Source organism: Cyprinodon tularosa, unplaced genomic scaffold (genome assembly GCF_016077235.1).
Source record: "Cyprinodon tularosa strain WSP-4 unplaced genomic scaffold, ASM1607723v1 ctg379, whole genome shotgun sequence".
Classification (NCBI taxonomy): Eukaryota; Metazoa; Chordata; class Actinopteri; order Cyprinodontiformes; family Cyprinodontidae; genus Cyprinodon; species Cyprinodon tularosa.
Window position 1 is genome coordinate 27,730 of NW_024039095.1, and position 26,574 is coordinate 54,303.

General features: G+C 37.0%; 1 protein-coding gene across 8 annotated transcripts in view; it reads right to left on the reverse strand.

The window, feature by feature from the left end:
• Positions 1-26,574, reverse strand: part of fli1 (Fli-1 proto-oncogene, ETS transcription factor) — a 65,333-nt gene that overhangs the window by 18,424 nt on the left and 20,335 nt on the right. The window contains exons 1-5 of one of the 8 annotated variants that reach the window (XM_038296848.1): positions 19,953-20,159; positions 18,344-18,455; positions 5,120-5,331; positions 4,767-4,921; positions 1,553-1,756 (exon numbers count right to left, since the gene is read on the reverse strand). In XM_038296848.1, the coding sequence (XP_038152776.1) occupies positions 1,553-1,756; positions 4,767-4,921; positions 5,120-5,331; positions 18,344-18,409 (637 nt within the window). In that variant the 5' untranslated portion in view covers positions 18,410-18,455; positions 19,953-20,159. Of the gene's footprint in view, positions 1-1,552; positions 1,757-4,766; positions 4,922-5,119; positions 5,332-12,421; positions 12,558-12,597; positions 12,802-18,343; positions 18,456-19,952; positions 20,160-26,574 lie in introns of those variants that run through there. The other 7 variants (XM_038296849.1, XM_038296845.1, XM_038296852.1 and 4 more) reach the window with 7 other exon arrangements.

Genomic DNA, 26,574 nt, shown 5'->3' on the forward strand with positions numbered 1-26,574 from the left:
TGAGGATGACATCCATGACCTATAATCACTAATACTTCCAGAGTTTGACTTTGCTTTTCCCCTTTCTTTCCTCCTTTTTTTTTTATATTTTGGAATCTTGCCTGAGCTCAAACTCTCATGACTCAAACCAGAGGTCTATTTTGTGGACAAGGCTCGATTATAAAATTGTTTGTGTGTGTTGTGGGGGGAGAAATAAGAATGACCAAAGCCTCTAAATTAGGGTCTTGTACTCCTTTTTGGTAGTTCTAAAAGATTAATTTACTAATATGTTTCCTTTTTCCCATTAGGCTGTTAGTGTTAAGAATATAGATGTTGCTTTTTTTTAATCTCTAAATCAGGTCTTTCAGTCCAGACTCAGAAGAATTCATCTTTTTGACTGGTGGGAATACATCCAAGGCAATTTTCTACTGGCAAGTGTGCAGGAACCCCAAGACATCCATTCTGTCTCCAAAACATACAAAACATAAGTCTAAAAAAAAAAAGAAAAAGGCAGTGATGGGCAAGGTTGCAATGCAGCAACCTAAAGCTGCTGTCTAAATCCTGCAGGCAGAGGCCATTATGAAAACTGCTTTGCAGAGTGTGCCCAGTGGCGGTCAGACAGATCCACCCGCTGCAGTGCTTCACAATGAGGCCGTTATACCGACTGTAAGCATCTCTCTCTCTTTCTGCCCAGATGCTCAACATAGAGAAATCTATTGACACCCAAAAAATACAGTTCCCATTACATCAGATGAAGGTCCATTGCAATTTTAGAAGAGAAATGTTAAATATAGTGGAGCTAGCAGTCACTCCACCCAACGGGCTGTCATTATATTCTGAAACAGCAGCAGCAAAAAAAAGTACACTATTCAGAGGCACAGAATCCAAATCTCTTCCAAACTAATGTGTATTCAAACTGCAGCCACACCAGATGTTAAATCTTATATCAAAATGTCATTTGCATATAGCCTCAGAAACTGACTGCTTCTCAAAGAAACATATAAAGCCGGATTACAACTAGGCGCCCTTCAAAGGTAAGAGGCTCATATGTATTTGCCCCCATTGAAAATTGCAGATCAACGTTCTTTGCTGTGCCGAGCATACAGGCCGAGCTGCCTTCCTGAGGCAATGCACCTGGGCTTCATCTTTTTTGTTGGACCATGTGGAATAAAGGCGCTGCAAAGTGTAGTGAGGGGGATGTAGTTGATGGTTATCTTCAGGGGAAAGAAACCCTCTTGGTTTCCACATTTCTGCTAGCTACACACGAGGCAACATTATGGAGAAATGAGTTCCAGTTAAAGCATTTCTCCTGTTCCTTGTTGGTTTAGTTATAGATGATGGTGAAATAAAATCTGTCATGCAACTGTTTCAGGCTAGACTTGGCAAATAAAACTTCTCTTTTTTTTCCTCATTCCCTATGCAAGTATAAGACAATTTACTTAAGCAGGCTTGGATTTTTAGTTAAAAAAAATCCAGGCCATGAAAATCATTCTTCATAGAAGAGAGTACAGAACGGTTCTACATACAAATTTTTGTATTTATACACAAATCCATACAAACAAAGCAGACTTACTTTCCCTGAGGTAATTGAGATGAGACAGAAGCACTTCTGCGTTGTACATGGTGGTAAGTCGGAGGAAGTCATCCTTGCTCATCTTGCAAAGCTCTTTGCCGTCTGTGTTTTGAAACATTGACGTGTCAATTTCTAGCAGTCCGTACTCCTTGATGGCCCACTCCAGCCACTGGCGCACATGGTCTTGAGACCACAGTGATGGGTCTGAGGGAAGACAGCAGGAGAGAGGAAGTTTATTGACTATGGGATTCTTAGTGAAACACACAACTGGGAAAGTTTTAAACAGAGCTGGCCTGAAAGATCAGCTAACTTATCCCCCGGGTTAAGGGCTCAGGACAGCAGGAGGCCTCCAAGAGCACAGTATCTTAGATCTTACTTTGTTGTCAGTTGTAGAGTTGTTTAGGAATGAGCTGAATCATGTTGGACTATGGTTCAGTTTGACCCTTTGCCAGTTTGTAACCCAATTAAGCCCCCATCTGTTGCCATTTCTTCTCTTCCTCATTTTGTAACCACAAAAGAACATGTCATGCAAATACTCAATCCCACACATAGCTAAAGAGTATTTTATAATAGATTGCAAAACATTTTATTTCTATCCACACTTTGCCCAGTTCAACTGTATGAAAATTGGCAACCTCTTTCAGGTATTATTTATTGAATTTGGATACCTACATTTATTGATAGTTAACAATTAGTAGATACAAACATTCCCCTGAATTGCTGAAAGGACAGATTGTTGACAGTTCAGTTTTAAACACCATAAGGTCAGGAATGAAATAGCAGCTACAAAGTTACGACATAGCCAGGAAATAATTGACTGTTTTTAAAATGTGTCTAAATTGATCAATCAATTGAATTTATTTAGCAATTAAAAGGTGAACTGTCCAAACGCAATGTAAAATAAGAATTGTTTGATAGCTGTAAATACAGTCATAATCAAATAACTGTGTTCGACAATTATTGGGTGGATAAAAACTTTGGCTGAACAATTTCTGACCTATAAAATATTTGATCCCAAGTGCTATTATTGAAATTGGCTGATGTTGTTAAGTTACAAATTAAAGGAAATATAGTTAGGTCACTAGACATGTCTAGAATGTCTAACACACTCAATTGAACAAGGCAATCCTGTGGTGATCTTATCCTAATATAAGCATTGAAACTAAATTCTGGTGAGAATCCCATTTAACTTTGGACCAAATTGTTGTCTTATTTCACAGACATGAGAAGGAAAATAAGCAAAGGATTATTCACTACTCCTATCCCTTCCTGTGTTTGTTGAAATGTTTTTCATATCATGTCAAAAATTGGCGATGAAAACAGAAAGATTAAATACACATACAATTCTGCTTGTATAATCCTGTATAAACCTATATTTTATATACTGCATAGCAAACATTGAAACAAATCCTGAAACTCATGACTTGCCATTAAAGGCTAGCAACAAGTGGAGCTCCTAAAAGCCCGGAGATCACTTAATGAAGAAGGATCACTCAGATGTATCATTTACCAACACTACTCTCAGTGCTTTTAAATGTCATCAGCCCTAGCGATAATCCAAATACAGAAAGCAATCTGTGGTTGGTAACACTTAGCTTACCCCAATGAAAACCAAAAAACACACTTACAAATGTGTCTGAATTTGGAAAAACGTAAGTCTACACTGTAATTAAGTTTAAGATTTGTATTTGTTCTTTGTTGTTAGCTCATATCTTCATGTGATGTCAGACCTTTCATGTAAGAGAATACAAGAAGTTATAATTACATGTTATCAAGTAAAAACTTTGCAAAAACTACATGTACAAATTGAATGGTATGAATCACCAATTTACAAGTACCAGTCTACATCCCCTGATAGAGCTGTTATACTCCTTACCAGTTGGTGGTACAGTAGATGAACAGAACAGAACCTGTCCCTACTTGATCGGCACCGAAAGCACGATCCATACAATCAGCTCATTTGAGCATGCGCAGCCAGATATATATCCAGGTAATCCTCGATTTTAAATTGTAAAAAAAACCTAAATAACATTTTTAGTAAACTGTGTACTAAACTATAATGTGTTAAATGTTAATAATGTGTTTCCTGAAAAAATAAATGCCTTAAAATCCTTTCTGTTTGATCACTTGTCTGTGCCCAACTGTGCCAGAAATGGGATCCTACGCTCCTTCCAGGAGTTTTTCGACTTTGGATTTAAAAATGAATCTAGTCTTCTTGAGTTTTATTTTTTCCTTTCAAGTTAACATTGTGGTATAAAGTGTGTTATCTAAAGAAAGAAATTACAAAAAAAAAGATAAACATGGTTTAATCATATTTTGCTGGACTGCTCTGAGCACGTCCGATGATGACGTCAGACAAGCTGTTTGACGGAGAAAATATAAAAAGCATCAAATCGTCTCAGAAAAGTCATAAAAATATTTTAAAGATGTGTATTAGAATTCTTTAGTGATTTGAGGATAGAAATAAATACTTTTAGGATCACGATTACATTATTTATGGTGACCTGGATGAATATCTGCAAATGCGCAGATGATACGGATCGTGCTTATCGCACATTGTGCTGCGCATGTGTTGTTTGACATCACGGGTAAACCTGAAATCATTGGTTTTGTTTTCATCTTCTTCCTCTTCCTGTTTTTTTTTTCATGGTTGGCAAACAATCTTCAGGAGCATTTTTGCCATCATCTGGTAAGGAGTGTAACAGCTTTATCTGGGTTTGTAGAGTCATATCTGAAAATGTTTGAATTTCCCTTGTATTTTTGAAAAAAAGTAATTTGGTTACTTGGACAACTTGTGTACTTAACTTCTAAACTTGTATTCTCATAATACATGTGACATTAGATGAAACATCTAATGTCACATGTATTAGCTGAAAACAAGGAACACATTTATTGACTAACATTTACAAAATCAGACACATATGCCCACTCCTATTGAGAGTTACCTTCCCCTGTTGTGTCTTGGCTAACAATCTCTACTTGCAGAAATAATTTCTTGCTCACCATGACATTAAAAATAGTGACTAAACAAACCCTTAACCCATAAACTAGGAAAGAAGCAAGGTAGCTGGCAGCAGATGTAAAATTATTGAGTTAGAGTTTGGATTAAAAAGTTGTGAATGTTAAACAGGGAAATGCCTTTAGTTCTAGATTGTTGTCCTGCAGTCAGATAGTTATTTCAATTAAAACTTTAGTCACAAACCTCTTTGCCTACCTGCAGGTACAATGACTCTTCGCTCATTGGTGGTCATGTTGGGAGGAGGGGCATTCTTCTCATCCATATAGCTTCCATACGTCATTTGAGATGTGTCATTAGCCCCGACTAACTTGTTACATTTGCCCACACTGCAGTCCACAGGAGACTCCCTGCTGCACAAAAGCACGTTAGAAGTGCAGTTGTTAAAACATTATTAGCAGATAAAATGGGTGTTGTTCAGTTCCTTTCTAGCAATTGACTTTGGCATCAAGCACTATTATTCTGAACTTTCCCCGCCAAGAATACAACTGATAACAAGCTGTAAAGAAAAAAAGAGGAATACAAGACACGGAGGTAAAACACAATTGTACCTGGATCCATTCATGTGCTCGTATTCTCTCTTGACATTGACCCGCACAGGCTGGTTGATCCACTCTTGCTGTGGGGGTAAAGGGTTGATTTTGTGGGTCTGGCCATAGTCCTGTGTGCCAGATGCAGTCATGTCTGTCTTTGAGAGCGGGGCAGCAGCAGCGTATGGAGGCTCAAATAAGGACTGGTCTTCACTCACCACTGATAGCGCCTCCTGTAAAGGTAGGCAGACAGAAAATAGGTTAGTTTTTCTTGAATTGCTTTTCACATGAAAAATTACATAGGTTACTTTATACCACAGCAACATAATCAACACTTAACTCTACTTAGACAGCCTGTTTTGATGTAAAGATGCGATTAGAGATACAATACAAAACTGTCCGATTTCCAATTTGATCTACCTTTCATCAACTGGCAAGGATCTCAAAAATCTGTTCTTTGAAAAAAAAAAAAACTAAGCTAATCATATTAAGATCACAGAAACAACAACACTATTCAATGTGATGCAATACTGAGTAAAGAAGACTCATTAAAGTGTGGTTCTAGACAAGGATCAACAGGGCATAATGCTCCTGTAGACGAGCCCTGCTCTCTATGATGACAGCTGTACTGAAACCATACTAACCATAACAGATTAGTTCCATGCATAAATGTAATGTTTACCTTTAATGCTGAACTTTTACAATCATTTAAAAATAGGGGTTTTGCACTTTTTAATTCAGCCATAAGTAAGCATCAGTCTTCATCAGTGAGATTAGGGATCTACAACTTGCAGCTGTCGAGCCACAAGTACCTCTTGGCTTTGCAGTCCATTTAATATATTAAATAATACACAATTGTCTTGTTTAGTTTTCTTTGTTTGTTATTTGTGTTTTATTCTTCGTCTTTACTCTGTGCCCTAATGAATAAACACTACCCTCCGCCTCTCTGATAAATTAAGTCTAGAATCACAGTGACTTTTATTTGACATATAAAAGTTTTAATTTGCTATTCAAAAGAAACTGTAAGGTAAGTGCAACAGAGTGAGTGTTTAGCAAATAACATGAAGCTGAACGTATTGTACTACAGCTGTTTTGTTTCATTCATTTGATGAAAAAGAAAAAAAAGAAAGAAAAAAAGAAAGAATTTGAATATTGGTTCCCTGTAAATAAAAAAGTGAAGCCACAGACCCACATTTTCTCTGTCCCCTGCTTTAATGCTTGTAGCATGCTTTCCAAGTTCATAGCTAATGAAAGATGCTATAGGTTGTCTGTAGATATACTACAGGAATGGCTGTTTTACAGAAAATCTCTTCATATAGCAACACGAACCACCAAAAGCTATGAAGCAAGAAGTGAACGGGCAATAAAGAACACTTACTCCCCAAAAACTGTATTTAACCGCCTTTAAAATTGTGAGAGAGTAGGTGCACTGCTTAAACTCTATGGGCACACCGTTAACAAAAGCAAGAAAATCAGACTCAAGACCCTTCCCTTAAACATGTGAAGTCACATTTTCAGTCTCTTGTATATTTTTGTTTACAGCAATTATGTGCACTTATGAGTTATATCACAGTCTGGGATCCTCTGTAGTTTGTGTATACAGCTCTTGTAGGGCTGTAGCTTCCTGTTGATGTTAAGATGACTTCAATCATACTCACAAAGCTGTTAGATAAGATGCTACAGAAGGCTTGCTCCAATCAGATAAAAATTTGACAAGTACACTAAGTATTAATCACTCAGCGCCTCAAGCTGAAAGTAAAAGAAAAAATGACAGCCGCAATGTTCTAACCTCATTTTATATCATTCCCCATGTTAAAATGTGTTCCTTACATCATCAGCGGCCTATTTTCTAGATGTATCTGGACGTCAATATCCCCTGTTGAGCCATACAGTGTGCATCACGTCTGAGCATTGGGCTTCCCCTTCACAGCTGAAGACTCAACAGAAGCAGTGGGGGTCACAGCTACACTGACCCCTGTGCTTTGGCGCTGCTGGAGCAATGTCAGTTTATTAAAGAAAACAAACGCAGAAACTCGCAGAGGCGGCCAAGATATTGTGTGGTTTAGATGCTTTTCTTGCGTAATGTCTTAAAAGAAAAGCACAAGCTCTGCAGTTGATGGATTTCATTTTAACACGTCACTTTTTTAGGAAAATAGTCACACAATTTCACCATCACTGATCTGAGCAGCCAGTGTGTTTAATAATACTTTATGAACATTATAAAAGTAAAGTATTTAATAGAGGAAAAAAAACAATAAAGAAAAGAATATGAAGTGAAATGATAACAATATGGCTCTGAGGATTAGGCTCGGTTCTGATGCACATCTGGATCTGATCGGATCTGATGGCACGGCAAGGACGGAAACGTGTCTGATCCCCGAGGACTGACTTTTTTTCATTCCGGCATGCCACATAAGCTGCTTCAGGGGAAAAGGTGAGACTTGAGATTCACTGATTCATAGATCTTACGTGCAATCTCTGAGGCTTTTATTATGGCAAAGTAATGAACACATTAATCTATTGTGGTTTTCCTCTTTAAATACATGTGACTAAGATGTTGTTGTTTTTTTTTATTATCCATTTATGAAATCTGTACAACATAATACCAGTCTGCATTCCCTTTTTCATTGGCCAGTAACTCCAACAAACTCAAAAAAATAAAAAAACACAAAACAGAATAATAAAGATGAGATCCACATTCAAGCAATTTATAGGATTTATACATATTTATAGCCTCCTTTATAGAAAATATAAGTTTGTTGGGTCACCGCAAACTGAAAACAGGTTAAAATTTTTTTCAACACCAGAGTCTTTAGTGGATTTAAAAAAAGAAGAAGTAAATTTAACCACCTGCCAAAATAGGTTTTCTCTGTGATTTCATCTGAAAAATCTATCATTTAAACTTAGGCTGCGAGACACACTATCTGAGCAGAGCACAGCAGCTAGTCTGCAGATGATAAGCACAAAAAAGTGAGAGAATGTCTTATTACAGCTTGATAAGAGCTTTGCAAACTATTTTGACTTTGTACGTTACATTTACACTGACATATCAGCCTCCCCAATTGGAGCCATGATTGGCAAGTGGTTTATGTTTATCAAGATTGCGGCAGGCTTTTTTTATTTCTCTGCAATAGAAGCAACCCCATGTAACTGTGGAAAGCTGACAAAACAGTCGTATTCTGATTACTGCTCTATCTTTAAGGAACACACGCTAGCGAATTGTGAAACCTCGAGGCAGTTACACCTTTTTTTTCTGTTTGCCCCACACCGTCAGAAGATAATTTGTGAAATGTGTCACTTGGGTCAGACTTTAAAAAAGGTTTACTATGGCAGTGGCCTGGGGTCCTCCAGGCTAAGGGAATGCAAAGAAGACAACAATTTCTTAACAATTTTAATAACAACGTCTTTTTTCATAGTGTGTTCTCTTATTTTCCTAAAGTACAACAGTTAGACATTGATTACAAAAATCTCAAACTCTACACCAGCCTCAAACAATTCATACATAACAGCTTTAAGTGCCCTTTATTTTTTTTATCTAATGAGATCTAATTCAGTCAGACTTCATACCTTTGCATCGCATTTTTAATCTTCTCTTAGTTCCTCTTCTTGTAAATCAATTTCAGATCTAACTGCTTACACCTTTATCAATTCATTTTTGTTTTTTACGAAGTATAGACACAGATAATGTTAAAAAATGTAATCTCTGAAAGATTTTTTTTTTCTTTACTTAGAAGTATCTTACAAGATATTTGTAAGACACATATTATTCATTTTTGAATGGTTCTGATTCATAAATATGACATTTTATGGTCTGTAACCGTCAGCTCCAACTGGTAGACATTAAAGTAATTACTGGAGTCACATAACTTTTGTTGTCAAAGGGGATATCTCATCTTGATATCTTTTTAACTTAATCTTTACAAAACCTAAAGTCCAAAAGATTTGGATGAAATCTATATCTATATTTGTGATTCCTAATCTTATCTACATTTGTGCTGGGGAAGATTCTCAGTCATTCAGGTCATAGTCATTCCAAAAATGTTCAAAACAATACACTGGACTTTTTTTTCAAGTTTGAAGACATTTTGCTTCCTATTCCATTGGAAACAAAGTCCAGTGGATTGTTTTTAACTTCTTTGGAACTCATCTATACTTTAGGGTGTTTTATCATTTAAGTAATATCCTAAATAACCAATTAGTAATGGTCACAATTCAGTCTTTAAATTTTCATGTAAAAGAAAAATGCCAGAAAGCTTAAACAAACACTCTTTAGGGAGAAACACATAAAGAAGTTATTCATTTTTTGTTACAGAATAGTTAAATATACAGAGACCAATCATGAAATATAAAGACATCTCTATTTTAGGTTACATTTCTAAATCAGACACCAGATGGGAATATCCATTGGCTCGATAATGGCCTGATATGTGCAGGGCAACTGTGGAAAAAAAGTGGTCCCTATAGGATCAAAGATGTATTTCTCATGTTGAAATTATTTTTTTTTTTACATATTGTTTGTTGGGTTCCCCAGGTAGGTCTCAAACATATCACATGGCCATCTAGTTTAGCAGAAATGTCTCAAATGTTGCTTACCCAAACAGGGGGCATGGCATGATACTTTTATAAGCCTGGGCTTATTTAGTACAACACACCAATTAAAATCTGTAAGGAATCCAGATGCTCCTAATCAGGTTATTGGCACTATACTGCTAAAGTAAAGCAGCAAACATTTTAAGTGTCAACAAACATTTGAGACTAAAGGCTGTCCACCAGAGGCAACATGAACATCATCTGAAACGAAGCTACAAAACGCTCAAACAGTTGTAGCTACACTGCAGCTTTGAAGCTAACTTACTGAGTTGGCATCATAACACATGAATCAGTGCTAGCAGGATGTCCCCAAGACATTTTTTTTGTTTAAAACAATTTACAAAAATAGCAACAACACAATGACAGGAACATGTCCTCAAGTACATTCATGCATTTGTTACACGACCTCAATTGTGAAGTATTGTAGCTCAGCTACGTAAAGCAGTATGAATGATAAAAGAGATGGTAACTTAAATCCAAGTGTATCCCGTTAAAAAAACACTGGATGTATTCATATATTCTATGGCTATCTAAGTTCATTCAGTTCAGTATTTATTTAAGCCAAAAAAAATGTATTAACCCTGTACTTCAAACCACTATCAACGTTCAACCAGACATCAATATACATTCTTAGTAGACAATCTGAGTAGAAACGAAAGTCGGGGAAGGAAATATATTTTTCTGCCTGCCAATCTCAACTAAAACATGCAAATATGTAACACATGTAGCAATCTATCCATTTAGGCAAGAAGTTTAGGGAATACATATTGTTTAGATATATTACAAAAATGTATCCTGGGTTGCAAGTACCTGTTTCGATCCCCAGACCCCACAACTCTGGGTCCCTGAGCAAGACCCTTAACACCACACTGTTCCCAGGGTCCTGCACAATGGCAGCCAATTCCTCCCCAAGGAGATGGGTTAAATGCAGAGGTAAATTTCTCCAATGTGAGATCAATAAAGTTCAAGTAGTATTATTCTAATTATAACTATTACATCATTATTTACACATGTAAACAAAAGTTGTTGGGGTCTAGCTACAAAACTATATCCCTGGGGTCCATATCCCCCTAAATGAGGCCCTTCTTGCAACAGTATAAAGAAACAGGCTCCTTTCTTCCAAAGACAGGACCATAATCACAGAAACTCAGCAAACCTGCTGATTAAAAAACAAAAAAAACAAAACAAAAAAAACATTCTTTAGATTATTATTTTTGTATGAAACTGAAATGCTCATGAAATTCTCTATTTTTTCAGGGTGTTTTCTAGACAAAGAGAGGGAGGAAAACAGAAGATAAATCATTGCAGCTCATAATCAAGCGCCATCATAAGCATTGTGTATAAGTATGACACCTGCTGGGAGTCACCTCGGTTCTATTTACACCAGCCAAGTCAGTCTGGCCGGGGCTTGCAGCTGGTCCCAAATGCGTCAGAACTGGATGATACATCCAATAGCTTCACATCCAGACTACACGTGCGTCTACTTGGTGTTTACACACAGAAACGCACGCGCAGTCCCCAACACACATACACACCCAGTCAACCTAACTGGAGCCACCCAGGGGGTGAACCGGGTGGGATGGGGGGGGCATTCCTGTCCTTTGTTTTAAGGAGGAAAAGGAAACCTGTTAGGAAAAGATTGTGTAGAACAGGAAACTCTCATGGCTAGAGAGTCCTTCCTTTCTTTTCTTTTTTCTTTTTTTTCTTTGTGAACATGAATGCAGCTAAAAGCTCGGTTCATTTATACCCAGGGATTCAATTATGATTGCATTTGCTCTCGCAACTCCTCGCTTTGTTGCAGAAACCAGAGTCGACAAAAAAACACATCCCCCTGCACCATTCATCCACGGCACAACACAAACATGTGAGCGATAAATGATGGAATTCCACGGCTATTTTTCTCCCTCTCTCTCTCTCTCTCTTTTTCTCTTTCCCCAGAAAAATCACACCACACCCAGTGGCCACAAACGAGCTACTTGAAATTTCCAAGAATTAAGGGAAAAAAGAACAGTCACATCTCCTCTCAGACGCAACAAGAGTAGCAAACTCTGCAAGTCTAATTGGGAACAAGCGAGGCTTCAACATCTGGACTGGAGGCTGCAGCCATAATGCATCTGGAATTCCAGTTTCAGGGAGCCAGTAGCCAAGTGGTGTTAATGCAGACCAGCGCTCTGCCACTAACAGCATTTCGTTTCAAAATAAGTTGTGCAACTATTTAAGGAGTAAGCCAAGGTATCATTGTGAAGCGTTGCGGTTTCGAGTGTTGCAAACTCCATGGGCAGTTACCAAATGACAGCTTTCCTTTGCAGCTTGACAAAACTCTCTGTGTCCGGCAGCGGGGGTTTTCAGAAACCATTAAAATGCACAAAAAAATCCCGCAGATGCACGCGGTGTGATATCCAGCAGCATCCAGGTACCACCGCAGCTCCGTTAACCCAAGGACGCGATCCTCAGGAATGAGCCGGGCGCTGTTGCGCAGCTTAACATCATCGTATCCAGTAATTTCTACAAGAAAATAATAAACTGTTCACCAGATAGATGCATCTAGAGAGCGTTTCTAGTCTGATTTGAGCAATAATTTCTATAGTGGCTTTCCCAGACGTGCGTAAAGATGCGTCCGGTCCCCCCGAAAGATCCACAGCGTGATTCTGATCTAAATCCACTTAGCATATGTCTTCGACAGCGTTTACTAGAAAGAAAATGCTTTTAAATACAGAGGAAAAGAAAATCAACCTTGTTTAGTGAAAAAAGCCGCTCATCGTTGTCGGGTTGGAGGTTCCAACTACGGAGACGGATGAGCGTTTCAACCCGCTGCTTTAAAAAAAAAAAGAAGGCGCAACTCCGCAAAAAAAATAAAAAAAGAAAAAAGGTCTCCCCACAACCTCATACACCCCGTCCTCCACCCTTACCTTAATAGTTCCGTCCATTTTGCGCAATTTTCAGCGGACCCCGACGATATCCCAAACATGACACGCTCCTGAGATTATTCCAGTGGCCCCCGGTACTATGTGGCGGAGAGAAAGAGACACTTTTTCTCTCTTTACCGGATTGAGTTTTTTCTTTCCTCTAATTTTGGGAAGTGAAGTCACCGCTGTTGAGAAGGTTTGAGAGGGAAGCTGTGTGTCACACCGAAAGCCCTGCCTTCCAAAAAAAAAAAAAAAAAGCAGAAAGTATGAGCAGGATACTGTCCCAGAGAGATAAGAAGGGAAAACAATTGAGTGTTCGCTCCGCTGTTATGTTTTTCTGCTCGGAAATATTTACAGGATGACTGGCCCTACGCTGCACACAGCCATTGCTGCGCCTGTTGCGGGATATTGTTGCGCGCTTTGTGTTTATTCATTGGCGGTAATGTCACAGCTGTTGTGGAAGAAGGGTTTACTATTTGTCCGTTTTTTTTTTTTTTTTTGTTTGTTTGTTTTTCTCCCTCTCTTAGCTGTGTTTTAGGATTTTTAAGTATAAATATAAGTTGTGGGGTTGAATGTTCAAGAGCGCTTTTTGATTCACGCCTAAACTTCAGACTCACATCTGGTCATGCCTCAATCCCTCCATAAATCTAAACTATTCAGAACTTTACTCTGGATTTCATAGTGGAAGTAATGCATTTCATCCTTGCAAAAGGACAGATGTTTCTCTCAGTGCCAATGGAGCTCTAAATCAAAATGGGAGAAATAGGTGTGGTAGGCGTTTATATTACCGTTTATTTTAAGACCATATCTGTTAGACTTTCCTAGGACAACATTATTAAAATACAAGTATTCAGCTCCTTGCCACGATTTGATTTAAAATGCCTGGACAGAAACCATTAAGAATGTTTTTAATTATTTAGTTCAGGGTCTCAATCTCCTATTAAAAGCAAGGTGAAAACATTTTAAGAATTTTTTATAAAGGGTATTTCATTAAATTTAAGTCAAATTGCGGGGTCAAAAACACTATTTAGAGAGGGGAAACCAGACTTTTCGTTGGACAAAGCGAGGCCCGCTGTCTCTTAATGTTTAATAGCTTTTATTGTGATTTAGTTGATGATAAGAATAATGAATCCTTTTTGTATGCCTATGGGGAAGCAGCTTCTCAGACTCAAACAGAGTCTGCCCCTGACAGCAGGGCCGGCCTGTCTGCTCTCCACTTGGGGGTCTGGCGGGGCGGCATGGGCCCCCACCCTTGGGACCACCACATCTGGATCCTGCTAAGGGTCAAGGCTTCTCCTGCCTGAGGCCAGCTCTGACTCCAATAATTAAGGGAGACACCTTGTTTAACTCTTTAGTGACCGTCCTGCTTTCTTTTCTTTTCATTCTCTTTTTTTTTGTTTTTCTTTACATTCCAGAGTCTGGAGTTTTGCATCATTTTGTTATAGACAAAATATTGGGGGTACAGAGGTAAAATTCACGATTGATGAAAATATTAACATCATGAAAATATGAATTTATGTCTGAGAAATAGAGGGAATATTGAAAGACCTGCACAAGTTGCCAGAATGAAGATATTCATTCTCGAAGTAAATCACTAACACTACCTCTGATCTTCACCACTAACAGATAGATTAACTAATTTATACCAGGATAAGCTAATCTAAGCCTGAGTGCAATATAGGTTTTTGGTTAACTTCTCGCCTAAAGCTACCCTTTAAATGTGACTCCAGCTCAAACTAAAGCAGCAGAAACAGAAAGAAAATTAGGAAAATCATCCCGTTACCACAATTTTTAAACCATGAAAGTTTTTTAGAAGATTTTTTTCAAGTAGGGTGATTTGTAAATCTGTTGCAAGTGAATTGGAATCCTTGTTTCTGGCACTCACTCCAGCAGGTGTCCACCAAGCATTCCCGAAGATTACTCATAAATCCGATTGGCTTTACTTGTGTCAGAGCAGATTGACAAAAAGCACGTGGTATAATATCACATCAGAAACAAAAATAACAATAAAAATAAACATAACAAGTCAGTAGTACTGTATTGTATGTTTTAATTATTTTAGCAGTAATAAGAGGTTACCTCTGTATAATCAGTAAAACCACATTATTTTAAAAGTCCTTGTAATAAGATTTTGTTTAAATATCATATTTTGATATTTTTACTTGATCCTCTCACAATATGGTAATCTACCAGCCTGTGTCAGCAGGTTTAGGCTGAACACACCTGCAAACTTGTAGGCCTTGGGGCCTTAAGATGGATTAAGTATAATTAAGAGTTTATTTCCTATTGTACATAACTCAAAAGTTTAAATATTTAGCTGATTATGGCATACAGCGGGAAAAAAGCCAAAACTAATGTTTTTATTTTAAAAGCCCCACATTGTTTAGCATTATTTTCTAATCCTTTCTTGTAAACTTTTTCCCTCCACTTTACTTTCCATTAAACATTTTCATACAGCTTTCCCTGAAAAAACCAAACAGTTTTTTTTCTTTGTTTGTTTTTCCAGTTAAGTAGAAGGAACAGGAAGGTGTTGTATTTTTTAATGTAAGTGTATCCTCAAAATTTAATTCTGATCTGGGCCTACTGAAACTTTGGTCCTACTATTCGAAACACTCCATCAATTTTATGTTTCACCCTTATTTAAAACACCCAGGCTCATCTTGTTTTACCTTCCAAAATATTTTCTTTTCTGCAATTAATCTTGATAACCTGTAAGTAATAATTCCAAAACCAAACTCCTTTATTTTACAAGAATATTCCCAATTCTGGTCATAAATCTAATCAAAAAGACAAGAGGTAGCGAGAACTCCCAAGATCATAATGAATAAAGCGCTAACAAACATTTTAGAAGGCCAATAAACAGATGCGAGTTGGTTTACACAGGGAACCACAGAACATCTGGCTTTGACGCTGGAACTAGACAGCCAGACATTTCTTCTTACACCACCAGCCAGTAGCTCCTCTGTCTCAGCACTGAGGCAACAAGCCAGGAGTGGGCGGACACTTAGTCAGTTTATACATGCAGCAGCTTTTCAATTGTTGTGGGCCCATCCTCTCTTCTCTAATTTGTATAAATCTGTGGTTAGATAGGAAATAGGATGAGCTGGCATGGTGTTGTTTCTTTAATATAACCCTAACCCATATATCTCATTCATTTCTAATGTTTTTCGTTTTTTTCCCTTTATTTAATAGATGGTATTTGTTAATTCTCATATTTCTATTAACAATCTTAGTCTATTTTATAAAAGTAAAATGCATATGCAGTGAGTATTCTTAAGAAAATAGAATTCCAAGGCTAAAGCATACCAAGTCTATGTGAGCCATTGCTCTTTTTTATTAAACTGCAGACTCATATTCAGATCATTCCTGCTCTCAGGCTAAAAGGCATTTACCCGAGTCAAAATACTGAGGGCAAAAAAGAAAAAAAGAAAAATCTGGAGTCTGCAGCACATAGAAGCACGAACTGTCTGGCCCCTCGCTCTAGGCCATAATTAATTTGAGATTTATTTTTATTGGAGAGTTCCAGTCTCGCCTGGCCTTAACCAAACAAAACCAAATGCAGGGGCCCTTTGGATTCGCTCGAATGATAGGGAATATTTCTTTCAGATTTCGTACACTGAGGCGTGCCACATGCTCACCAACAGCTCTCCGCATGATCTTCAGGGATCCAGTCAGATTCATAAATAGGAAACTCCAGAATACAAGGAAACAATCTAGGCTACGTTTCCACAACTGACCGTGAAACACAAAGCATTGCAAAATAGAGAGGTGACTTCTATTTCCCCTTTTCCTGCGCCTCTTACAGAAAGAGTCATTTAGGCTCATATTTTCTATTTAAACATTCCCTGCTATTGAACTCTCTAGCAACAAATCGGGAATTGTTCCGATTTTTAAACGCAAAGTCCCTTAGCAATAAGGCTGCGGCTGGAAGAAAGGAGCCCTTATTAAAAAAAAAAAAAGAAAAAAAAAAAGGGGGGGGGGGGGGTCCTCAAAACATTAAGTCGGCCTTTGGAAAAACACCTTAATTAAGAAGAAACATAGCCATGCGCAATTCAATGCCTCATTTGAAAAGCTATAGGCAGGAATCCAAGCGTCAGACGTCAAGCAGCCGCCCGACATTCACACGTTTCCATTTGATGTTCACCTCATATAGACTCACACACATTATACTGTATCGAAAATGTTTCAGCGCTCATTGGATGTGTGCTGCAGGTATCCCTGCTGCGCAACTCATCACCGACGCGATGCGGTTTTTATGGGAAAAACAGATGTGCGCTTTGTTTACCTTCTCAGGAGCGTGACGGACAGAAAGAGGAAGATACATGACATCACGATAATGACACTTAACACCATATTGAGTTATATACCAGTTGACATAGATGAACAACAGAGACTTTTAGAAACAACGCGACTTCAGAGTAAAAGCATACACTTTTTATTGTGATCCATCATGCAGTAAAACAACATTAAATTACTTTTCCACATCATTTAAATTGGTGCAGAAATTTACAGGCATTTCACCTGTAAACATGAGTGTAATATGTAAAAAGCTCAAAGTACATTAAATAAATACCAGGTTTTAAGGCCTTATTCAACTAAAATAGGCAACATTTTTCGAAGAGTTGCAGATATGGTTTAGGAAATAATCGTTTTTTTTTTAAGCCATAAAAGGTTACTGAAATATGAAAGTGTTTCAATCTATTCTAATGTTGTTAAACTATTGGTTAAACCAGCCCCAGAATATCAATAATCCAGTATTGGTTAGTTGTTTTTGGTGATAACAACTGTTGACATTAGTATATGTGGCACCTATTTACTGTTATAAATGCTACCAAGTTTCAAATATCAATGTCTAATATTTTTGGCAGCCATATTGGAATTTGAGCTCAGGGCTGGTCCATGACCTCTGACTTTCCCAACAGGAACTCTGACTTCAGAGGCTGATCTTGCTGTATTAATGACCAAGAACAGGAAAAGTATTACTTCCAAACAGAAAGAGAACAAACTAATGTGCACTAGCAACAAAAGCTCGCTAAAACAAACTAAAAACAACTTAAATGTAGACATCAATAGATATTATTGCATATACACTTTCTTAACCACAAGTAATTTTTAACTTTTACTTAATAAAATGTTATTCAAAATACAATCAGTTGAAACAAAGCAGTATCCCGTAAAAATTCAAAAAATATCCACTGGACTTGGTTTTCAAGATTTGAAGACGTTTCGCCACTTCAAATCTTGAAAACCAAATCCAGTGGATATTTTTTGAATTTTTACGGGATGACTATGACCTGGATGACTGAGAACCTTCATCAGCAAACAAAGCAGTACAAATTAAGAATCCCTAACTAACCCAGTATCTTAATTAAATATGGTATAAAGAATAAATGTTTTAGATAGTAAGCATATGATGATTAAACATATTATTTTAGCAAACATTCTACTTAAAAAAAAATAATATTAAATATTTCATAAAAATACTCAACATTATACCCTGAGAATCCCAAACAGCCCATTCAAGAAAATTAATTTTGAAAACTGAAGCTCCTGACTAAAATGTCTTTGGTTTTTCCAAGTATGTTTAATGACCTTAAACTCTTTTTCATTCCTCCACAAATAACTGATTTAAAGGGTCACTTATAGCATTGTATCAATTGGAAAATAGTGTCATATTCTGTGCCAAACTTTTTTGTTGATGATCACCACAGTTTTAGCAAACGTAGGGAGAACAGCTCTGCAAAATTACCTGATTCAAGAGACGTTGATGTCTTACCTTAACGTAAGACGAGGTGTCAGGAACAGTTTGAAACATGTCTACTTGACAGACAGGCCCAAGGGTGCTCAGTGTCCAATGGGCCCTGGAGAGAAAAGAAAAACAAAGAAAAAATATGAAAATATTTAATTTATTCGTATACGTATTATTACAAAGTAAGCAAGGTTATGTACTCTCTAAATAAAGGAAACAGGGGTTACCACTTCCACCAAATGAAAGGGAGAGTCAAATTTACCTAAGGTACCCCCACCCTCAAATCCACACGTCAATCACATGCCTAAATTCATTCATAAATCCCCCCCTTTTTTTTTCTTTTTCCTTTTTTTTTCTGTCTCCCTAAGCACCGGTACGGGCTATTAGATAAGGGCAGATTTTAATTACTACCCTCCCTACATTTAACAGCGCCAGTAGATGGAAATTACAGCAATGACCTACAGCTAACATGGATAAATTACTTACTCCAATTCTAGCCAATAGAAATCAAGCGGCAAAAAAAAAAAAAAAAGAGGGCCCCTATCCCAACCCCCATCACGTTTTTCCCCTAAAGCTTACCACATATTGAAACACTTTTCGCTTTAATAAGTGCAGCTTACAAAGTCTCGGGTGAAAGGGCACCGCGGGGACGGTGTTTTCTAGTTCTTCCTTATGCCTCTGCAATTATTAGCAGGGCAGAGGAATCACAAGCGCCTCTTCCATACAAATAGATGGGTGATTAAGCAAATGAACTTATGTGGATGTCTGCAATGGCAGGTCACCTCTTAATGATCCTTCTGCGACAGCTCAGTCATGTGAAACAGTATATATATATATATATATATATATATATATATATATATATATATATATATATATATATATATATATATATATATATATATATATATATATATATATATATATATATATATATATATTGATATATATGTATATATATAGCCTACATCATACTTTTTTTTCACATGCAGACGCACAGAAACTAACCAAAAACGCATCTGATTTCCAGACGGTAAAAAAAGGCCCTACAGGACACCGCATCTGCAGCCAATTAAGCAGAGGAGGACTGGTGAATAACGGCAAGAACCTTCCTCTGAGACAGCCCCGTGGGCCGGGAACCCCTCTAGTGTTACATTTTAAGCATCTTTACCTTGCCGTTATCCATCATAAAGGAGAGCCAACTAGTTTTAGCTGATATGCATCCATACTTTTTTCTCTCTCTCTCTCTTTTACCTCCGACACGAGACGTTTGAGAATAAAAAGTCAAGACAAACTTTTTTAAGTTGAAACTTTTACTTATACAAATAAGAGATGCAACTGAATAAGTCAAATCGGAACAAGCCCGATGCAATAAAGCAGGCGCATTAAGTCAGTTTCACTTCTGCTTCGCACTTATAAAAAAAAAAAAAAAAAACATGTTCTGCACAATTATAAAACAACAACAAATCAAAAGAAAAAAAAGTGAAGGATGGAGCCAGGATTTCGAGCGCCTGGCCGTGCATCAATAAAAACAAACACGCGGAAATGATTTATTGTCTTCTTGCACGCGCATTTACCCAGCACAGCTTCACGAAAACGAGCCACTCACCTGTCTTTACTCCGGTTGATCTCTTATTGACGTTTTTCTTTTGCACTAGAAAATCACAACTCTTCCAAATGGAGATAATTAGTCCCGTCCGGAGTCGAATGTGTTTTCCAACGATGATGACAGAGTTATTTTTTGAAAATGGTGTCTGAAAGAGCGCCTGGCGCATGTATGGAAATGCTGCTGAGACGAGAGATCTGCGGCCAATAAGCAGAGAGTGAAAACCTCCCCTTTGCTTGCAATGTGAGGCAACTGAACCATGAAATAAGAGAGAAGGCAAGAGGGAGAAGGAGCCTCATAAATCTGATTTTTAAAGTCTTTATGTGGTGATAAGAATTAAACCTTGCCTTAAATAGCTTTATTGTCTTTCTATCAAAAGAACACTACAAATACGCAAAGTGTCGCGATGCGTCACGGAGGGATGATGTGGCAACAGAACCTGGAAAACTTTACAACTGTATAAAGAACAACAGCCTGTAAACTGCAAACATATCCAGGTAAAGTTAGAAAAATGTGCTCATATTAGGAAACCAGTGTGGTTCTGAAATGAATCGAGCTAAGGGCAGGTCATCCTCCTCTTATGTGCATCACTATAAGCAAATACACTCACATGAGTAAAAGAAAAGTTTAAGATATAACGTTTTTCTTACCTCCTAATATAAAAAAGACTGTAATTTTGGTAAAGAAAAACAAAACAAAACATATTTTTGTTTGCTAAGACCTTCAATTATGGCAATGAGATTCTTTAAGTATTTGATCGTGCTCTGTAATGAAAATATTTACTTTGCTGGCCCTAAGCTACTTAATAATTTCATAACATGCTTTGTGTCATTGTTCATCTTGAAAATCCTTCTCTATGTTACTGTTTACTTCCCCGTATTCTTTTATCTGTTTAAGTAATGCCAACCAGTCCTGTTTCCAGCATCACATATATAGTGCTTCCACCCTCCTGCTTCACAGATGAAATGATAATAATAATAATAAAAAAATTTTAACAGCGCCTTTCTTGACACTCAAGGTCACTTTACAAAAAATACAAAAGATAAATGAAAAGAAAGATAAAAATACAATGGCATTAACATGGCCCTTATTGTATATCTGAGTTAACAGATTCAAATTAGACATCAAGTATAATCATCTGACAGCTTCCCTTACCCAAACGCTTAGTCCAAAACTGACAGAATAGTGTCCAGAGCAGTGGGACACTTTGCTTATAGAGGTAACCACTACTTGTGGAAACACTGGGCTCCATAGCTGTAAGGCAAGCTTCTAATATGAACAAAATATATGCAAAATTAATAGAATGAAACCTGGTGGAACTTGATCTGAAAAATTAATAATTATAATAATTCCAGTGGGACTCATGATCAATGGTTTAAAGGACTAAAATACTACAGAAATCAGCGACATTGATAAAATAATATCATATTAATGAACCCAAGAGCTAATGTAAAAATTCCTTTATGTCTGTATTATGTGAAACATTAAAGAGAAGCCAGGCTCTGTGGTGGACTTCGCCTCTTCCTGCTCATTTGACCCCACTCACTTCACTAACTTCATTTCCTTCATTCAAGTTGCTCCCCTCATCACCTAGCAAGAGTCACCACTCCACCACAACTCCCAAAGGATGTGGGGCAATTCACGGTGAGGAAAGCCACCCAACCGTGGTGTTTTATAGCCCCATCAAGGTTGCTGTTTCATGCAAAGCAAACCAAAGTGAAACAAAGGGGTCTCCTGTAAATGCGTAAATTTGCATCGGGTCATTTGTAAGACAAACAAAAATAGAAGTGTTTCATCTTGAAATGTGGCCACTTTCCAGCAACCATTTGTTCTCCTATTTGAAAATATCTTTATTACAATACAATTGCAACCTATCAAATGTATCTATCTGCCAAATAGTGTTGCACAATCTGCACTGTATTATGACTGAAGAATATGTTTATGTAAGCCTACTTAGACAAAAACTAATATAATCAGCATCACATTGTGAAAAGAAAACCACTAAAAGTAAACCTGCACATATGTTTTACAGTGATAGGATCATCAGCTTAGAGATATGCCTTTCATCATTGCTTGGACCTTCTGTTTGTTGCACCGTTTCCTAATGCAATGATTAGGAACAACAACACTGATAATGGTGTTCCCAGTGAAAAACAATGGACGGAAATCCCAACATCCTCTTTACAGAAAAATGGCATTCATGCACCCGCTGTGTTTGCCTTCCTCAGGATGCAGTGGAAGAAGTTTTCTAACACATTTAAGCGGCAACTACTAAACTTCTTGAAATGACAAAGGAAAGAAAAAGGGCACAGCATCTGAGCTTCTGCCAGTTTTACTGACACCACAAACATTCTCATGGGCTGGTTTATAATACAAACGTTGTACATTTTAAACATCACAGTTAGGATATAAAAAAGTACCTTTAAAATTTCCAAAGTTTTGAAATTGGACAACTTTTAGAGGGCTAAATGCATACAAAAAGAATTACATAAAAATCGAATGGGCAAATATAACAAAGAATAACAGGTTGTTTTTCTGTTATGCTGATGCAGAAATATATATTGGTGCCCAACTGTGGTAAGAATAAAGATTTTAATAAAAATCTTTTTAAAAATCAACATTTAAACAATGGACAGAGTAGTAAAAAAGGAATCCAATCTTAAAAATTAAAGCAACAAAATGCTGGTGGCACAATTGTTGGTACCTGAAACTATACTTTTAAAATAAAAACTGCATTTTAATTATCTAAAGCTTAGATTTATTATTTATCTAATACTTGATTCATGGCTTTGGTTTCTCTCAGTAATAAATATTACTTGATAGGCCAATTTATTGTATTCACTAGCCAGTTGGCTGGTTGAGGATCAATATTGACCACCAAACAAAGCAGGCAGGATGGTAAGTAAAAATCTTCAGCTTTCATTTTTGTAAAACGAAAACAAAAATGGCACCTTCATTTAATAAACATTGTTTGTGAGATAAGATAAAAAAGCCTTTTTTTCTCTAATATACTGTGTACAGTTTGTAAATCATTAGATAGAATTCAACTGGAAGTCTGGGCTTTGACCAATAGAGACCAGAAAAATATATTAAAAGAAATGATGATTATTTAGAGGAGCTCCTTATATCCGCTGTTAAGCATGGTGGATGGTTAGTGATGCTGTGGGGAGGTTTGCCTTTTTTAGTTCCTGGAAATTAGATTGTAAAACCCTATGCACCCAATATTACAAAAAAGAAAAAAAAAGCTGAGTCTACCAAACTTGTAATGGTATAACAATCAAACATCAAACAACAACAAATGGCAACAAAAGTTAATTCAGTACAGCAATCTTTGTCTCCTGACCCTAATTCCAAATTCCATGGCTTTAGCTGGAGAGAAGAGAGAACAAAAAATGGCCAAGAACTGATTTAGAGAGATTTTGTATAGAAGAATAGTCAAAGATCTCTCCATCTGCTTCACTGATGTAATACATTGTTGGAAAATGTTAAGTGCTTTATACTGACATAACTATTGACTGAAGGGTTACCAATAAGACTGAAAGTAGTAATGTTGTCGAAACATCATTTTTTCTGACTATTATTGCTAAAACAATAGAAAAAAACTGATTAATGAAACATCACATTTGTGCTTTTTGCAAATTTTCTTCAGCTGGCTGGCTCTTAGGCACATTTTAGAAAGCTGGTTATTTAGTATGTTCCTTTAATGAGACAAAAAAAAAAAAGAGAGAAACACTTTTGCTCGGGGCTGAAAAATGCAATAATCTGGGTGCATACTGTAAATGTGTAAATCCACAGAAAAATCTTTTTTATTAAAGCATTTTTTGATAATAAAAAAAAAAAAAAAAAGATCTTCCTTAGTAGGAACTGATCCCCTCTTCACTTTGGAGTGTTTGTCCACACTATTTTGTGAAAGTTTTCATGTAAAAAAAGTTGTGAGGTAAGTTTTTGCTAACATCCCTTTTAGGTGATCCCATTCATTTTTGGCCAACATCAGAAGTATTTCTGCCAGAACTTCTGGTATTTGGAACTATTCATAATTTTATTAATCTAAAAATGCATGACGTATTCTTCCACAAAGCTTCAGAAATATCTATCAATACCTGGTTGTTTTGTTAAAAAAACAATATATATAGATATATATATTGTTTTTTTAAAACCCTAAAAATAAGTTCATCTAAAAAGGACAACAATATGTTGTCCCATTTACATAGAAAACAAGGGGTTACTACAGTGTTTTTTTCTTCAGTGTCAGCTACTTGGTAGTCTCCCTAACAAATTGCAATCTTGTTTTTAGAGTACTGAAGACCTTTTTTTGAATATATATGATATTCTGTACCATCCCTATTTCACTCTTGAAAGATAACACCCTACATTTCTTTTAGGATATTTCTTCTAGTCCACAAGTCAATTCAATTTAGTTTATTTATATTTCACCAATATAATTCATATGTCAAGGCACTTTACAGAGACAAGTCAACCAGATCATACAGATATGTCAGATATGTTCAAAGGTTTCTATCAAAGGAAAACCAGCTGATGGCAGCAACTCATTTACTCTTATGCAATCCCTCACACCAAGCATGCATGTAGTGATAGTGGAATGGAAAACTCCCTTATAACATGAATCAGGCAATGTGTGAGCGGCCATCTGTCGAGGCCGACTTGGGTTCCAGGGTATAGAAGCAGGCATACAAAAAGGAGCAGTGATACAAAAAGTAAGTTGGCCCCGTCCAGAAAAGATACAGCAAGGCAGATGAGCTCTTAGCCAGTTTCCATGTCAGAGGATGAAAGAGCACATATAGTTAATAATAGTAAAGCCTCTTTCCCACTGAAATTAGCGGGTTAGCATGGGTTTCAAACATGGGTCGATTCACTTTCAATCAGTGTTTGGATTATCTCAGATTTGGCAGTAAGGCCAGGTCTGACCCCCGTCTGTCACGCTCCTGCTGCGTGTCCAGTGACACCACCATTAGCAATGCTGATGTCACCAGTGCAACGAAATCAGGACAGTAAACAATGAAGAGCAAGTGTGCGTAAATGTGCTTTATTGTTTGGCTCTTTTGTTACTCCTATCTCATTCCAGTGCTGTGCCATGCTTATTGAATGTAAGAAAAGTTTTTTTGACTGGTTAGATCAGATGCGACTAGCATGTTGATGTCCATACATTGTGCTCAAAGGTATCACGTAAATTTGTGGGTCAACCTTGGTCTGATTTGGGTCTGATTTTCCCGCTGTTTGAAGGCGATTTTAACAGGGGTCGCTTGTGGAGTCGCTTGACAGGCATCGACACTGTCAGTGAGCTGTTCCCACTGCCACTAAAAGTAAATTGTTACCGGGTTTAAACAGGCCAAGCTCAAACATCGATACGTAAAGGTGTTGATGGTGTTACGGTCAAACAGGAAAAGACCAGATGAAGCTACTATGATTAGAAAAAGCAGAGACAGCATAACATTAAATATTGAACTAATATATACTGCAGAATGGTAGAATAGAGATAGAATGAAGCAGAACAAGGAAAAGTGGCCTCTTTGTCCTCCAGCAGTTCCAAAATGTGGCAGCATAACTATATAGATAGCTCAGGATAACCTGAGCCACAGTAGCTTTATCAAATAGGACAGTTTTAAACTTAGTCTTAAATGTAGACAGGGTGTCTGCCTCACAGACTAAAACTGGTAGTTGGTTCCACAGGAGAGGAACCTGATAACTAAAGATTTGCCGCCAATTTTACTTTTAGAAATTCTAGGAACTATTAATTACTCTGCAGATTGAGAGAAAAGGACTCTGTTTGGAATCTGATGTCTGATATATGATTGAGGTTGGCAATTAAAAGGCTTTAAATGTGAGAAGGATGATTAAAATTATATTCTGGATTTAACAAAAAGTAAATGAAGGGAAGCTAGGATGGGAGAAATTTGATCTCTATTTTTAATTTTCATCAGAACTCTGGCTGCAGCATTTTGAATCCGCTGAAGGCTTTTAACTATTATTATTATTATTATTATTATTATTATTATTATTATTATTATTATTATTATTATTATATATTTCATGCACTTCCTGATAGTAATGAATTACAATAGTCCAGCCTTCGAGTAACAAATGCATAGAGTAATTTCTCATCATCCCAAGACAGGATATTTCTAATTTTTTCAATATTCTGGGTGCTTAGCACCAATATACATTTCAGGCACTGTTTTCATGGTATCAACCACCCAGGCCTCTCAGGTCTTCTGGACTTAGATCTATTTGACATACCAAGAACAAGAATCGAATATGGACAAGTGGCTTTTAATCTGGCAAGGTTATAAATCTATTTTCGGATTTGCATATTTCACTGTTAACTGAGAGATCAGTAAACTAAGTTTGTAGAATAGATTTTCTTAACCTACCTCTATTGTGCCACTGCAATATATATTTTTATCAGTATTTTCTTTAATTAGCCTTTATTCATGTAAAGCACCTTGAATTATCTTGCTACTGAAATGTGCTATACAAATTAAAGTGCCTTTCTTTGACTTTTGACCTTTACTATCGTGGAATTCCTGTCTTGAGTCTCTTCCTATCTTTTCTCTATCTTTCACTTGCTGTCATGTTTCCGTAAGATAGTTTAAAAAGAGTAAGACTC